Source organism: Heterocephalus glaber, unplaced genomic scaffold, assembly GCF_053883595.1.
Source record: "Heterocephalus glaber isolate CG9 unplaced genomic scaffold, H.glaber_assembly_v1.0 deba00001497, whole genome shotgun sequence".
In the NCBI taxonomy this organism is placed as follows: Eukaryota; Metazoa; Chordata; class Mammalia; order Rodentia; family Bathyergidae; genus Heterocephalus; species Heterocephalus glaber.
Window position 1 is genome coordinate 42574208 of NW_028258320.1, and position 17294 is coordinate 42591501.

Sequence of the window (17294 nt, forward strand, 5' to 3'; positions counted from 1 at the left end):
AAAGTATATTTTGATTTTCAGCTACAGTTTAAATTATAATAATAATAAATTACACCATTAATTTCCTTCATTCTGGCTTGGTTAGGTATATAAGGGAGAACTTAAAGAGAATTGTATGGATTAAATGTTGTGTCAGTATGACAGTGATTTTATGTTGTAAATGTAATGTTTTAATGTGCAATTTAAAATATCTGAAATATCTCAAAAAATCTGAAGATAATAGTTTTTAAGCTTGTATTTTAATTTTCCTTTTAGCAGTTAGATTTTTTAATATATTCTGTGAAAGATGAGAGAATTAACACAATTAATTTTAATTTTTGTGATATAAAGACATAGCCATTCAGAACACAGATACAAAAGCCAGTAGTCACTACTGTACCAACAAAAACAATGCTAAGTATATAATTTTTGTGGTATTTTATGTATCTGTTTGATTATTTGTTTTTTGGTTTGGTTGGTTGTTTTATACAGGGGAAAGTTGCTCAAACAGCTTGCATGTCAGCCTGCCAGCATCTGTCAACATCCTTAATGCAGATGCTACTGGACAGTGAGTTAAAACAAATAAGCATGGGAGCTGTTCAGCAATTTAACTTAGACGTCATACAGTGTGAATGTAAGTACCGTATTGATTAACTCTCATGCATTTCTAGGAGTCTGTATTAAAATTATATAAGGGAAAATCTTATATAGTAGGGTAGTTTGGAAAGGAGAGAAACCTGGTTACTAAATGTTTGGCAGCCTTTGTAATGAGGATAACTTCTTTACAGGAAGGAAAAAATAGCTTCACATTCAAGGCCTCTAAAGACAGGCACTGAAGTGTTAATTCAGATTGAAATAATTTAAAAGACTGTTTATTTTCCCTCATTTCTTTCTGTGGTCAGTCTTCTTTCTTGCTAGGACTCTCTGAATGTTTATTATAAATGAGTGAAATTATTCTAAATTTGTCATTCTTTTTCTATAGGTAAGTTTTTAGATAGTTGGTAGAAAAATAATCTTAAAACTCTGCATACCAAATGAAACTTCTGAATTTGTTCCCCTTTCCCAAAGATTTCTCAAGCCTTTATAATTGCCATTATTTTTCCACTTTATTTTGTTTAGGTAATCAGATTTACATATTCCATAATCTGATGTTGACATTAGCCAATCAGCTTTGAAACAAGATGTGTTGGTTATTTGTATGTTATTGGCCTTGTAATATGTGCTTCTGCATATGAGTTTTATCACACTTTAAATTATAACACTAATTACAGGACATAGCTATGACTAATTTTCAAGCAATGCTTTCAAATGAATGGTACTCTAATTAAATGATGAAAATCTCTGATTAACTATTGAATCAGGCACCTCCACTGGCAAATTGGAAATCAGTGGGGCACAGAAAAATTACAGAATATTTGTCTGAGGAAAAATTTGCAACAATATATTCTTTAAGAAAGTCATTAAAAAATATCAACAGCCTACAAACTGAAGCAAGACTGACAGTTTTTCCCACAACAAATATCAAGTATTTGTGTGTCTATTGTATATGTATTCTGCTAGGAAAACCATAATTTTCTTTTCCTAGAAAGTGTTCCTAATTTTCTGTAATTAGAAAATTTTTATTTCTTAAGATAAAACTATCATTTATAATACTTTCTATTTACAAAAATATTTGCCCCCAAAACCCCACTTTTGTTTTTTGTTTTTTGTTTTTTGAAACAGGGTCTCACTATGTACTTCAAGCTGGCCTTGAACTCACTATGTAGTTCAGGCTACCTAAAACTCATGGTGATCCTCCTGCCTCAGCCTCCTGAGTGCTGAGATTATAGGCACATGCCACCATGCCTGGCCCTACTTTCTTTTTACAAGTTTCTAATTTCAAATTGTTATTTTAATTCTGAAAATAATGTAGAAACTGATTCCCCCCACCTCTCCTCTCCCCTTACCTCATACTAAGCATCTTCTACCACTGAACTATACCCTTGCTGAAACATTTCTTAAAATTTTTAAAAAATTGTGTTACATGGTCATTCCAGTCTGACATTCCTTACACAAATACTTTCAACAAATATAGTTTGAAGCATTTTGTATTATTATTACATCTTTATGGTGGCCTCAAAATAATTAGGTGGTTGAACATTTTCCTGGCATTTTGGTTGTGTCTTCTCATTTAGACTTGTTGCTCATTGATGGAAATTGCTATTTGGTTAGGTAACTTCAATGTCTAAATCCCTCTGTTCATTTGCCTATCTATGAAAGGCTACCTTTGCTGTAATGACAGAAAGTGATATATATGCCAAAATCTTTGGCTCATGTTTATTTCACTACTTCTAATGTTAACATTGTTCTCCTTTCAAAAAAAAAAAAAATTCTGTCAATGTAGCATAAATATTGAAGAGATTTCCACAGAGATTTTCATACTCTTTCTGGTGCAAAAGAAATAACGCGTCTCCCACTCATGACTTTCAGTGACTGATATATAAAATCATTTAAGAATGATGGGCTGGGGATTTAGCTCACTGTTTTTTTTTTGTTTTTTTCTTTTTTTTTTGGTGTTGGGGATCGAACTTGGGCCCTTGTGCTTGCACAGCAGGCGGCGAGACCACTGAGCTAAATCCCCAGCCCTAGCTTAGTGGTTTTGCTGCCTGCTGCGCAAGCTCAAGGACCCTTCAATCCCCGGTACCAACAACAACAAAAAAAAGATAATTAAAATCTTGATCTTTGGGGGCTGGGGATTTAGCTCAGTGGTTTTGCCACCTGCTGCACAAGCGCAAGGACTGGAGTTCGATCCCCAGTACCCCCCCCCACCAAAAGAATGAAATTTAGCTTTCTCAATAAATATATTGAGATTAACAATATGTTTTCACCCTATTTTAAGTTTGGATTTTTTTAATATCTAGAAGAGCATAGTTTTAAAATATAAAGTTTATTTTCAGTATTAATGTAGTACATATGCTTTTTGCATACTGGGGCAGGATAGGAAAAGAAAGGGGGATGGGAAGAGAAATTTGGCTGGGTAGAAGGAAGTGTAGAATACATAGTAAATTTGTGATAAGAAGAGGTCTGGATAGGGGCAGGAATTTAGCACAGTGGTGCTACTCCTGCCTTACAAGTGCAAGGTCCTGAGTTCAATCCTTGATACTGAAAAAAAAAAAAAAAAAAAAGAGGCCTGAATACCATGGGAATCAACTGAGATACAGAGAAGATAGTTCAAATGAAGAAACCTAGGTGTTGAAAGATTATTGAGTTTCTCCCCCACCTGGTAATAACACTAACACACACAGAAACACGCACACGTGCACACAAACACGCATATGCACATGCCCTCCCACCTTGAATCCTCCCTAAAGTAACCCTGTCATGTAGTTGTTTAGCGGGTCTTTCAACAACCAATTGAGGAATTAACAACTCTTCACAAAATGTTCTTTTTTTTTGGGTACCGAGGGATCGAACTTGTGACCTTTCGGCTTGCCAGGCAGGCGCTGGAACCACTGAGCTAAATCCCCTGCCCAATAAAATGTGTTTCCTTACAATACATTTATATGTCAATAGATTACATTGAGCTGAAATCATTTTCTCTATAAAGTTCTCTCAACAGACCTAGTTCTGCTTTAGAGCTAGAGTTACCTCTAGTCTATTGTGTCACTTTTCTTGCAAATTAGAAAAGGTATCTTCACCAAAAAAGAAAAAGCCCCCTAGAGCCGTCTCCTTTATGTAATTAGAGAACGTTTACCCTTTTTCTACCTACCTCAATCCTTGCCAAGGCACATGACTTTTTAAGTTAAATGTAAACTGGATTTCAGCTTTCCTTTTCCTCTTCTCATCTGGGGACTTGTGTATATGAAGCAGCCTTACAGCTGTATGTGGCAGTATGTTTCAGGGTCATACAGAAAAAAAGGCAGTTATATGTAAAACTGCTCTTATATATCCTCTGAATCTTCTGAAGGCAAGAAACTAGCCATTTCTGTTACTGTTCTCACGTGATGTTTTAGATTGGTAGCCCCTAGAACAAACTTGTTTGATTATTTTGTTTCAGTGTCTGATACCAGGTGTAAGGGAACCCATATAATATGTAGTTGGCTATCAAATACATTATCCCATACTCTACTTTATTAACAAGGCCCAAATTCTTAGGACCTTTTTTGGTGGCCACAGTATATTCTCAAAACATCGAAGCTATAGTATTCTAAATTTTCTGTCTTTTTCCTATTTTTTGTGATTGCTATTTTCCTAATTCTATATTTATATGATTGACTTTTATTTTTGGATTTTAAGATTATCACTAATATGTTTTGTTTTTAGGATTTGTCCCATAATTAGCCTATTGAGATCTTTTTATATCACAAGTTTGTATCATCTATAGATTTGTAATCATGCTTTCTACATATTTCACAAGGCCACTGGCAGAATGTTGAAGAAAATTTGTTATTAATATCCTGAGATACAATACATTAGTTAGTCTTCAAAACATGGGCTCCAGATTATCAGCAATAATATCACCTAGAAATTTGTTAAAAATGCAGATTTTTAGGCCACACCTTCTGAATTGGAAACTCTGGGGGAAGACTTAGCAATTTCTTTGAATACACCTTCCAGGCCATTAAGATGCATGATAAAATTTGAGAACCATTGCATTACATGGACCTCTACCTTGTATTGACTTAAATCCTTTATTCAGAATATTATAAGTACCCCATGATTTCTTAACCAGTTACTACTTCCCTAATTGAATCTAATTCATGGTTTAGTATTTTACTCAAGAGATATGAGCAGCCATGTCAGATGCCTTGATAGCACACAGAGCTAATAACAATCATTTATTTTTCATTTGCCAGTTGAATTACCCATTCAAAAAAGAAATGACACTACTCTGATTCTTTGTAAACCCTTGCAACTCTTAGCAACCATTATATAATAGTCTATGATTGGTTTTTGAGATTAACATAAAATCCTACCAGTTTGTGGAATGGTAGCAAGAGTTCCAAAATCCAAGCAAAACAAGATAGCAGGGATCAGGATCTTAGACTGGAGACTAAGAACCACTAAAGATCTTGGACAACTCAAGAAAGACACTTAAACAATTTAAGCAATAGCAGGTGAGTTCAGTACCAGGTATGAGATGTAAGTATCAAGAATAGCCTTTTGGGGCTGGAGGTTTAGTTCAGTGGTGCCAGCGCCTGCCTGACAAGCGCAAGGTCCTGAGTTCGATCCCCGGTTCTGCAAAAAAAAAAAAAAAGAAAAAGAATAGCCTTTTATTCAGAGTAAGAGTTTTCTTTTTTGTTTAATCAGAAGGCAAAATGTTTATTTTTTATCATTGTTTATTTGTGAAAACATTTATACATTTGTGTCTTAGTCCTTAAATTGTCAATTCAAAGGTAAAAACAAATAGCACATCTAGATGCAGTGAGGGAGATTGGAAGTTAGAAATAATTCATTTGTCTTCATTTATGTATTTTTAGCTTTGTTATACATGATTACTTATTTTTTTCAAACAGCATGTTGGTGCTTTTTTCCCTGGTATTCTTTGTGACAAATGATGCACATACTTAGGAAGTAAATTGGCTTGAGGTAAAATTTTAGTCTATAATTATGAAAGAGTTTTTTTATATTAAGTTAATTGATTTATAGGAAGATTCATTTATTCAGATGTTAGGACCTGTTATATTTTGTAACTGGGAAATCAAAGGTGAATCAGACTACAGAAATTTCATGTCTAGTCGGAGAAGAGACATGTTAAATAATTATAACAAATTATTTTTTGTGTGTGTTGGGGATCAAACCCAGGGCCTCAGTCTTACTAGGAAGTGCTCTACCACTGAGCTACATCCCCAGCCCACAAATTCTTAGGTACAAATTATGTTATAAAGAGGAAGTAATTCAATCTACATGCTGTGGGATTGAGAAGCTTGAAAAAAATTTTAAGTGAAATTTGAGCTGGATTTTAAAGGATGAATAAATTTCATCAAACATAGGAAAGGGCATTCTCTGAAGAGTGAATGATATAGGCAGAAACACTGTGTTGAGAATCTTAGGGAATCTTCAAACAATCACTTATGGCTAGACTACCAGATATCTAATTAAAGTATTAAAAGATATGGCTAAAAGAGGTTAGACTTTTGAACAGTTGGACTATTTTATAAGGATCTACTGAAGCTTTTAAATCAAGAACATGACTTAATGAAATATGTATCATAGAAATTTAACTTTAGTGTCATATGGAAATTGAACTGGAACAAGGGAGAGATTTAAAGCAGGAGGACTAACTAAAAGTCTGGAGCTGGGCATGGTGGCATATCCCCATAATCCCAGAGCTTTGGGAAGCTGAGTCATGAGGATCACAAATTCTAAATGAAAAAAAGGGAATAGGGTTATAGCTCAGTGTACAGGCCCCGGGTTCAATTGTCATTACCACCCTGCCTGCCCCCAAAAAGACTCCAACTTTTTCATGTGAAAAATAGGGGTTGATCTTGGAAAGTGGAAATGAAGAGACAAGAATGGATTCCAGATATCTTGGAAGAGTGAATATATAGAATTAGTGAATTGAGTTAGAGGTACAATTTGATGATAATCATGGTTAGCATCAGAGAATCACACAATGAAAGAGATCTAGAGAATGCATCTTGTGGTTATGAGGTAGGGAAAGAAGGAGGAAGGGGAAGAGGAAGGAGGGAAGAGAAGAGATTTAACCATCCAGGATAGATCAATTAAATTCAACAAAGAAGATTTGAAATTGCAGGCAAACTGCAGAGAGCTATGCTTATAATAAAAGGATTATAGATGTTTACTTGTTGAATAAATGAACAAATTAATAAATCAGAAAGTCTATAATCTACATGCATCTCTGCTAGAATTCCACCTTTGTTTTCACAAAATGAAGGCTAGCTCATACTGCAGTACTTCAACTCAGGATTATTTAATTCTTTAATGTAAACTTAACCAATCGTTATTCCTGTCAGAAAAAAGTTTTCACATATTTGATAAGTATACATAAGTACTTAGGTCCTCCTTTTAACTTTCATCTGTGCTGAGCTAAACAGTAATGAATTCTTTTAATGTTTCCTTGAGAGATTATTTTCACTCCCTTTTCTCATTTGTCTTTGGATTTGTTTCCATTTTTTAACTTCTTTTTTAACCTATCCTGAGTCAAACTTGATAAAATGTCTGAGTTTAGGAATGTTATATCATATGAATTTATATGGAACATTTTTAAAGAGTGCTTTAAAATCAGTCTAAGGACATGTCACAAAGTAAAAACCTTGGTTCCAGTCCTGATTCAGGCACTAACATGAGAAGGTTCCCTTGAGCAAACCACTCAGTCATCAAAAGTCTTCAGTTTTTCCCATAAGATATGGAATTTGGAGGGTGTGTGTGTGTGTCTGTGTGTGTGTTGTTGTTGTTGTTGAGGATTGAACCCAGGGATTTCACACTAAGCTACATCCTCAGTCCTTTTTACTTTTTTATTTTGAAACAAGGTCTTGCTAAGTTACTAAATTGCCCAGGTTAGGCTAGAACTTGTAATCCTCCTGCCTCAGGAATTCCAGAGTTCTGGAATTACAGGTCCTGGCTTGGAATTTGGAATTTTCAAGATACATTCTAGTTTTAAAATCCAGAGGTAGTAAAATGTTAAGGCAATGAAGAGTGTAGGGCTTAAGGCCATATAGTAATTAATTCCTTCATATTTATTATGTGCTTGGTGTTTTCAAGATGCAGTGGTAAACAAAAGAGAATAGATCTTTTTTACTCTCTTGGGAGTTTAAGCCTAGTGAGAAGACAGTCATTAAATAACCTCACTAATAAATTTTAGAAATTGTTAAATTCTATAAAAGTAAATGGTATTTTGAGAAAGAGTATGAAGCAGACCTAATTTAGATACAACATTTTATAGTTTGAAAATATTATATATTGTATATGCATAAATGTAGTCTGTATTTTTAGTTAACCTGACCATAACCATACTAGTTTCAGTATATGTTTGGAGAAAGTTCAAACATGGATGATAACTAGAAATGCATATTTGGGAATTACAGAGATGCCCCCTTCTGAAAGCTTCATGAGACACATGATCCTAGTACAGTATAGATCTTGTATAAATTGAAGATAAATTTCGTCTTGGTTGGAGGTACGTTTGCTAAGTTTGCCATAAAGCTGATATTATGAATCAGTGTACATACTTTATTTTATATTTATTGAATATCTGCTGTGTACTGGACCCCAATATAGATACTTTACAGATGTAACCATATAGAAGAAAAGATAATATATCCTCTTAACAGGTTATCATAAAGATGTCTCAGAATCCTTCACATCACTAATAAAGTACAGAACATTTCCAAAGCATCAGGCAAATTCCATACTTTAAGTATCAAGAATAGGTCTAGATAGAATGTACTATCATTCTGTACTATCATTTTATGCATTCTGCACATACAATAAGCTAATGAGGGTATCATTCTAAGAGCTTAATATCTTAAATCAATAGGTATTAGAAAAACTTCAGGTTGAAGGGTACTGGCACCTATTTTAATGATGTTTTGCTGAGGAATACCCGTAGGTAGATCCCTAGGTGTGAAGGTTTTTCTTCATTTTGAATAAAGGGTTGACCCATTGAAAAATAAAATAAAATGAAAAGTAAAGCCTCTTTGTAATGTTTCTTTGTGGCTGTGACCTCACGACTTCCAGTTTCAATCCTTGAAAAAGGTCTGTGTCCCCTAAAAGATTATTAAAGGAAAGACCATTTGGATAGTATGAAAATATTTTAGTGTCATATTTAAAGTAAGATTATGCTGTTGTTACACTGTGGATTCCTGGATTTCTTCCTGTCTTTAATACCATTTAAGCAATTTGAGGATACATTGAGAGTTTTAATTCCAAGAAAGGGAGACTACTAGATACCACTTTATATAAAAATGTGATGATGAATGTGCTAAAATAAAGGCATCCCACTGGTGCTAGTCCCAAGAGAATTCGGATTCCTGACTCCTCCACCTGAGTTTTTCTGCACCGCCACTAAAACCACTAGATGGTGCTCTTACTCATCACTTCTTTTTTATTTTTTAATTTAATTTTATTTTTTTCTTAAATTCTTTTATTGGTACATTGTAGGTATACAACACAATTACATTTCTCATTGGGAATTTGTGCCTTTACATGATACATCTTGGTTCTTATTTTTTCCCCATTCCTAGCCCTCCCTTCACGCCCTCCACCCTTCCCTATTTACAAAGACTTTATTTCCATTTTTTCCATTTCTCATCATTTTTCCTTTTCCTTCTTTCCTTTCCCCTGCCCCTCCCAGTACCCCTACCCCTTTGGATCTTTTCTTCCTATTTTGCATTATCGATTATTCATTCTAATCATTAGTACATTTTAGGTATACAGTATAATGACATTCATCATTGGAAATTTGCACCTTTACATAGTCTCTCTTGGTTCTTATTTTTCAGCCTTTCCCAGCCCTCCCTTCACCCCCTCCATCCCTCCCTATTTACAAAGATTTTGTTCCTATTTTTCCATTTTCTCATCTTAATTCCATTCATCACTTCTAATAGCATGTCTGATTCACACAAGGTACTTAGCTTAGACAGAATTTGAGTTTCAACTGTCTACTTTAAATCTTCAGACCTAGGAAGAACTGGAAGTATGAGAAATTTCAATATGGAAACTATTAGTATTCATGGTCAGTCATTTACTTAGGTACAAACATATCCTATTTTATATTCACGTGCCTTTGTCATCTACAAGCAACGTCTTGAGGTTGTTGCCTAGCCTCCTTATCCCTGCTTTTATTCTGTTGTCTAGTTTTTGGTCTGTATATCCTTTTATGATTTCATGAACACTCTTTACCTTACCCCCTGATAACTCTGCCTATCCTGTGCAGATGTTTTCTATATCTACATTATAAGCAATCCACATTGTGTATTTTATAATAAAGAGAATTTTCTGCCTAAGACAGATTTTCAAGGACTTTTCCCTTTACATTTAATTTCAAGTTTTATATTTTTGTGTCAGAATAAATACTTTGAGCCTGACTTTTGAGCAATCTTTTTTCCCCTTACTCCATACCAAACCAAGTACATCTTGTGTAGATCATGAGGGTAGGAAGGACCTGTTTTTCATACTTCAAAAACACTTTTGTTGCTATTGTTATATGTACAAACTATTTCTGTTTTGGCCTACAGATACTCTTTTTTTTTGTAATCTTAAAACATCATAGACTGCCAATTTGGAAAATATTTTTTGTTGTAGTCACAGCTTACACAACAATCATTACTTTTTGTTCTTCATTTTATCTGCATTGATTCATACTGGTCTTTTTATCAGTTAGGTTTATGTAGTAGAGTTTTACTTTATTATTATCATAGATATTCCCAATAAGATCAGATACTTCCCTTTCTGCTCCTTTTCTAGTGTATTTTAAAAGTTGGACTCACTGTTACTAAGTTCTGTATTACAGCAGAAAATAAAAGGAAATGAATTTATGAAGTTATTTTGTTTTTAAAAAGGAAATTTTCAAACTGGAAGCCACAAGATTCAGAAAACAGCAAGAATTTAGAATAACTGTCTTCATTTTTTTTTTGGTACTGGGGATCAAACTTGGGTCCTTGCGCTTGCACAGCAGACGACAAAACCACTGAGCTAAATCCCTGGCTGTCTTCATATTTTAAAGCCTAGAAACTATTTTAAAATATTTTATCAGAAGTCTAAGATCAGTGTGTATTCTTTTAAAAATACCCTTTAAAGATATGGCTACAAAAGATACCATAATAAGGAAGTAGCCATTATTGTTTTTAATTAAATGATACCTCAAAGAAGGAGTATAAGGAAACCTCAAAATATGACAAATCATATTCAAAATGAGAATCTGAATCACCCAAGAAGGAACTTGAAGAACAATTCAAGGCGTTTCAAAAGTGTCATCAATTGCTTAAAAGCTTGAAATCTGCCTCAAGAATTACTGGCACAACATCTGACCCAGCTATTCACCTGCTGCATATCTTCCCCAAAGAATTAAAAGAATCATACCACGGCGATATATGTGCGCCCCCATGTTCATAGCGGCACAGTTTGTAATAGGTAAAACTTGGAAACAGCCCAATTGCCCATCAGCTGGTGACTGGATAAAGATGTGGGTTTTTTTTTTTTATAAAATGGAGTACTACTCAGCCATAAAGAAAGAGAAACTAGAGACATTTATAGCTAAGTGGATGCACATTGAGGCCATACTCTTAAATAAATAGGACACACGTGTAAATACTGAATAATTTCTCTGGTGTGAGAAACTGAGAGTGTAAATAAGGATCAAAATGTATAATAGACAATGTGAAATAGGAAGAAAAGGTCCAAAGGGGAAGGGGGAGGGGTAGAGGAAAGGAAAGAAGGGAAAGGAATAAATATGAGAAAAGGAAAAAAATGGAAACAAAGTCTTTGTAAATAGGGAGGTGTGGAGGGGTTGAAGGGAGGGCAGGGAAATGGGGAAAAAAATAACCAAGATATATCATGTAAAGGCACAAATTCCCAATGATGAATGTCATATTGTATACCTAAAATGTACCCATAAACTTAATGAATAATAAAAATCACTGGGACCATTAGTAATATAAGTGGAAATTAATTATATTCACCACATAGCAGTCTATTTAAATACAGGATGATCAAAAATTGCATATTTTCATAATAGGAAATATAAAAAATTTTATCAGATTTATTCAGTAATTTTTCTGTGTATATTTTAAAACATTCAGTACACAATGTAACATTACAATATGGATGTCTCCAAATTCTTTTTGCATTATTGTCTTTCTTTGAACAACACACTTTACACTGTTGTGTTGGCTTTTCCTTTTTTCCGTGAGTGGTATAATTTCAATGGAATGTCTACCCACTAAATGTAATGGTGACGATGTCGATGATGGATGTCTTGGTTGACATTTCGGTATCCCATATTTTTCAATTACAGTGGACCTTCAATTTATGACCGGCCTGACATACAAACAACTGGGGTTAATTAGGTTAATGGAAGGTTCATCTGCCTCTTGTTATCTATATCATGTACCCAGATAAACATCCAGATCTCAGCTGTATTGACTTACCAGCAACTTGAACTGCAACCTCCCTTTGGGAACCAATCAAGTTTGTCAAGGGTCTAGTGTATTTGGTCCATTTAACCTAATCTAAATTGTAAATGACATTTTGAACCCCCATGTTTTGAATAAATAGCAAACAAGTTCCATATTGTTTGTCCCAGAAGGTGCATAAATATTTTATAATAGTATTTTTTCCTCACTTTTTGATTACAGGATAGCTTGTTAGATGTTGGTCAACTCTGTCAACACCACCCATAGAATTATTATAATCATAGACCACTATTGGAATTTTTTTAGTTTCATTTCTTCTTTCAAGTTCTGTCAGTTCCTGTATTATAAATAGCTGACAGTAAGGAGACACCTTTTTTGTTTTTCCATTTCATAAGACAGACTTTTCCTCTCTGATATATGACCATTTCTCCCCTTTTAAGTCTTTTCTTTTGCAGATCTTTTGGCACTTCCTTCCTATGCAGTCTGAGTATCCCAAAGGTATCCATTTTGGGCTTTTGTGTTTTTTTGGGGGTGGTTTAGACAGGCCATATTTTTTCAGGCTGGCCTTGAGCTCACTATGCAGCCTGGGCTGGACTCGAACTTGGAGCGATCCTCCTGCCTCTTCCCAAGTGCTGATATTATAGGCATGCACTACCAAGCCTGGCCCATTTTGTATTGTAAAAGAATATCACTGAGTTCTGGAGAAGAATAAAAATTATGTCTATTGTACTTATGATGAGTGTTTTTATAGATTGCAGCACAAAATTCTAGGTTATTTTTCACAAACACGAATTAGTAAAAGAAAATAACCAGAACATTTTATTAGATTTCACTAGAAATAGACATCAAAGGCAAACAGAACATTCTAGAATTTCTTTTTTTTTTCGGTTCTGGGGATCAAACTCACAACCTTGTGCTTACCAAGGCAGGTATGATGCCATTGAGCTAAATCCTGGCCCCTACAACATTCTAAATAAAAAAGTATGAAAAAATAGTTGATATAAAACACATGAACAGATATGAGTATATCTTGTGCAAATAAGAATCAATTGATTGAAATGACACCTGCCTGAGAAATGTTTGGGATAGTCAATACGTTAAAAAAAATGCACTGGCCAGGTAACACTCGGGGTAAACTGTTAAGTGATTAATATTTAGTCACTCATTCAACACATATTTGTTGAATATATCCTGTACATCAGGTATAGGATATATAATGGTAAAAGAAATATCTATTTCTTAGGAGCTTCTTGTTTAGTGCAAGAGCTAAGATACAGACAGAATTAATTTTTATAGCATATATTAGCAATCTTCTTACCTTCAAATATTCTAATATAAATACATTATGTGTAGAATGTGGTAGGTTTATGCTATCCAATAGCCACATGCAGCTATTAAATTTAAATTAAAATGAAACACAACTAAACGTTTGGTTGAGTGAAGTTACAGAACATTTCCATTATTGAAGAAAGTTCTGTTGAATAGTGTCATTCTAGGGCCAGGGATTTAGCTAAGTGATGCCATGCCTGCCTGGCAAGCAGCAAGGTCCTGAGTTTGATCCCCAGTACCAAAAAAAAATATGAATAGTGTCATTCTAGATCTAATCATCAAGCTAGATAATATATTAATTGCCACACCTAGGTGACATCCCCTTAGAATTGATGACTTACTCAGTTTTCCTTTGTACATTTAAGAAACTTTCATTTAATATTCATTACTTAGATGATAAGGATTAGAAATGAAAGTACAGTTCCTACCTTCTGGGACTTCATGATTTGGTGGAACAGTTAAATGATTATGAGGCAGCACCATGAATACTATGGTTGGGCTATGAATAAGAAGTTGTAATGAGGCCAGGTGTGGTGGCACACACCTGTAATCCCAGCACTCAGGAGGCTGAGGTGGGAGGATCACTGTGAGTTGGAGGCCAGCCTGGGCTATGTAGTGAGTTCAGGGCCAGCCTGAACTACAAGGTGAGACCCTGTCTCAAAAAAACTCAAATAAAATTTTTAAAAGAAGTTTTAATGAAAGCACAGAGAAAGAAATCTACCCCAACTTGCAGGGATAATGGAAGTCTTTCTATAGAAAGAGATGATCAAATTGAAGCATAAGTAAGAGTTATCCAACTGGAAAAGAAGAGGAAGGATGCTCCAGGCAGAAGAATCCAAAGCACTATGGAACGAAAATGTGGTATATGCAAGGAAGTACAGATAGTTTGGTATGGAATGAGTTTGAGGTGTCCCCAGGAAAGTGGTAAGAGGCTAGAGGGATAGACAGAGGCCAGATTGTAAAAGACCTTAGTCTTGAGAAAGTGATGGTAAACCATGAAAGGATGTTAAAATTTGAAGTACCCGATTCACATTTATGTCTTCAATATATCACATTGGTAGAAGTGGATGGACTTTGGTGGACAAAACTCTCAGGGTCTGTAATATATCCTTATGTACAGGATATTGCAGTAAACATTTATAACTTTTTAAAAATGGAGAGGTGGCATACAAGAAGCAGAGAGACCAGATGGCAATGTATTTTACTCACGCAAGAAATGATGATAGCTTCAACTAAAGTAGAGACAGATTTAGGTTCAAAAGATTGGTGCCGCATGCCTGTGATCCCAGCATTAAGAAGTTGAGGTGGAAGGATTGCTGTGAGTTCAAGACATAGTGAGTTGAAGACCACCCTGAGCTACATAGTGGGTTCAAAACTACCTTGAACATAGCAAGACTATGTCTCAAAAAAAAAAAAAAAGATAATTTTCAGAGGTGTAAACAATAGGATTAAGTACTCCAAACACACACCCTTTTCCTCTTCCTCCTGTTTTGGTGTTTTGAGACATGGTCTTCCTTTGTAGTTCAGGCTAGCCTTGACTTGTGATCAGCCTCTGAGTGGTAGTATTATAGGTTTGAACCTGCACAACCAGCAAAGGATTGACTATATCTGAGTTTTAAAGAAGTAAAGGAAAAAAATATGAAGCTGTTGATCAAATTTAACAGCATATTATTGCAAATGTTTTCTGTGCTAGGTGATTATCAGATTTTTAAATTGCCACCCATCTCTAAAAAATATTGAAAGAAAGTTCTGAGAGTTATAAAGTAGTAAATTTGTTTTGTACAGTTTTGGTTAAGAGCTTATGAGAAATGAGCTAAAAGATGAGAGGCTGACAATCAGATTCTGGATCAATAATTGAATGCTGGGAGACCTGAATTACCTATGTGATCTTGGGAAAATCACTTTTAATTTTCCTACCTTAGAGAGTGAAGAAGGAGGTGACTTTTAAATTGAGCCTTCTGGGGACTGTTGGAAATATTTCAAAGGGGTGTCTCTTGTAGTTGGGAGATTTTATGATCCTTGATATTTATGCCCTGTTTACTAAAATATTTTTATTGTTCTGATCAAAGCAGATAGTGTATGAAGAGTATTTTATAAACTAAAATGCTATATAAATTTCTGTATCATAACTTGGACACTTAAACTCTTTTGAGTTTTTTATAAATAATAATATTAGCTTTAATATGAAAGAAAATAGGCAAAATTAGGTACATGATATAATATATAATGTTGGGATAATCCTGTCACAATATGAGAAACATGCTCATCTACAACTTGTGTGAAAACAAATCAACTTTGTCAAAAACACATGTTCACAAGTCCTGAAAATATTTATCTTAAAATATGGCAGCAAATTCTTTTGTTACGCAGAATACAGAGTATACACACCAAAAATTTAAAACAAAAGTAGTGGCAAAATCCTAATTAACAGAAAGCAATTAACAAAATTAAGTTTTTTAGTGACCTATACCTCCAAATTGTAAAGACTAAACAAAAACTACACAAATACTAACTCTACTTGAAAGTAAAAAATACATTTTAATTCACCACGCTTAAGACACTATGTATTAAGCTCAAAGATACACAAAAATATCTATGTCAATTTAATATGTTTATATTACACTGCAGATACACATTCATATATTTAAGTGATTTAGTGAAAAACAAATAATGTATGTACTTTAGGATATCTCTATCTGGGAATTTATTTTTGGAAATTTTACAGAGAAATGTTGACCTCAAGCTTTCTGAATTAATTACGCCTACAGGTCTTATAAGAAATTTTCACAGGATTTTCAAAATAGCTTACATATATAGTTTCTCTCCAGTGAGATATCTTTCATGTATTTGACAATACATGTGTGTACTGACAGCATTCCCACATTGGCTACATATATATGGTTTCTCCCTATTGTGAGTGTCTTTGGCAAACACCACAAATGCTGAAAGCTTTCCCACGTTGCTTACATGCATAGAATTAATGCTGAGTGTGAGTTCTTTCATGTATTTTACAGTAACGTTGTGTACTAAAAGCTTTTCCACATTGCTTACATACATAGGGTTTCTCCCCAGTATGAATTCTTTCATGTATTTCACAGTAACATTCTGTACTAAAAGCTTTCCCACATTACTTACATACATAAGGCTTCTCCCTAGTGTGAATTCTTTCATGTATTTTAGAATAATCTTGTATACTAAAAGCTTTCCCACACTGCTTACATACATAGGGTTTCTCCCTTGTGTGATTTCTTTCATGTATTTTACAATAACGTTCTATACTCAAAGCTTTTCCACATTGTTTACATACATAGGGTTTCTCCCCGTGTGAATTTTTTCATGTATTTTACAATAATGTTGTGTACTAAAAGCTTTCCCACATTGCTTACATATATAGGGTTTCTAACCTGTGTGAATTCTTTCATGTTGTTTGAAATTTATCTTGTATACTAAAAGCTTTCCCACATTGCTTACATACATAGGGTTTCTCCCCAGTATGAATTCTTTCATGTGTTTTACAGTAATCTTGTGTACCAAAGCCTTTTCCACATTGCTTACATACATAAAGTTTCTCCCGTGTGAATTGAATTTTTTCATGTATTTTACAATAATCTTGTGTATTCAAAGCTTTCCCCCACTGCTTGCATACATAGGGTTTCTCCCCTGTGTGAATTTTTTCATGTATATTACAATAACGTTGTGTACTAAAAGCTTTCCCACATTGCTTACATACATAAGGCTTCTCCCCGTGTGAATTCTTTCATGTATTTTACAATAATCTTTTGTACTAAAAGCTTTCCCACACTGCTTACATACATAGGGTTTCTCCCGTGTGAATTTTTTCATGTATTTTACAATAACCTTGTGTACTAAAAGCTTTCCCACACTGCTTACATACGTAGGATTTCTCCTCAG

At 34.3% G+C, this 17294-nt stretch overlaps 1 protein-coding gene across 8 annotated transcripts in view; it reads left to right on the plus strand.

The window, feature by feature from the left end:
• Window positions 1-17294, plus strand: part of Exoc6 (exocyst complex component 6) — a 261380-nt gene that overhangs the window by 189762 nt on the left and 54324 nt on the right. For 6 of the 8 annotated variants that reach the window (XM_087184918.1, XM_087184922.1, XM_087184917.1 and 3 more), the window contains one exon: window positions 472-613. The exons of the other annotated variants lie outside the window; for them this stretch is intronic. In XM_087184918.1, coding sequence (XP_087041044.1) covers window positions 472-613 — 142 coding nt within the window. The remainder of the gene's footprint in view (window positions 1-471; window positions 614-17294) is intronic. 8 annotated transcript variants of the gene reach the window in all.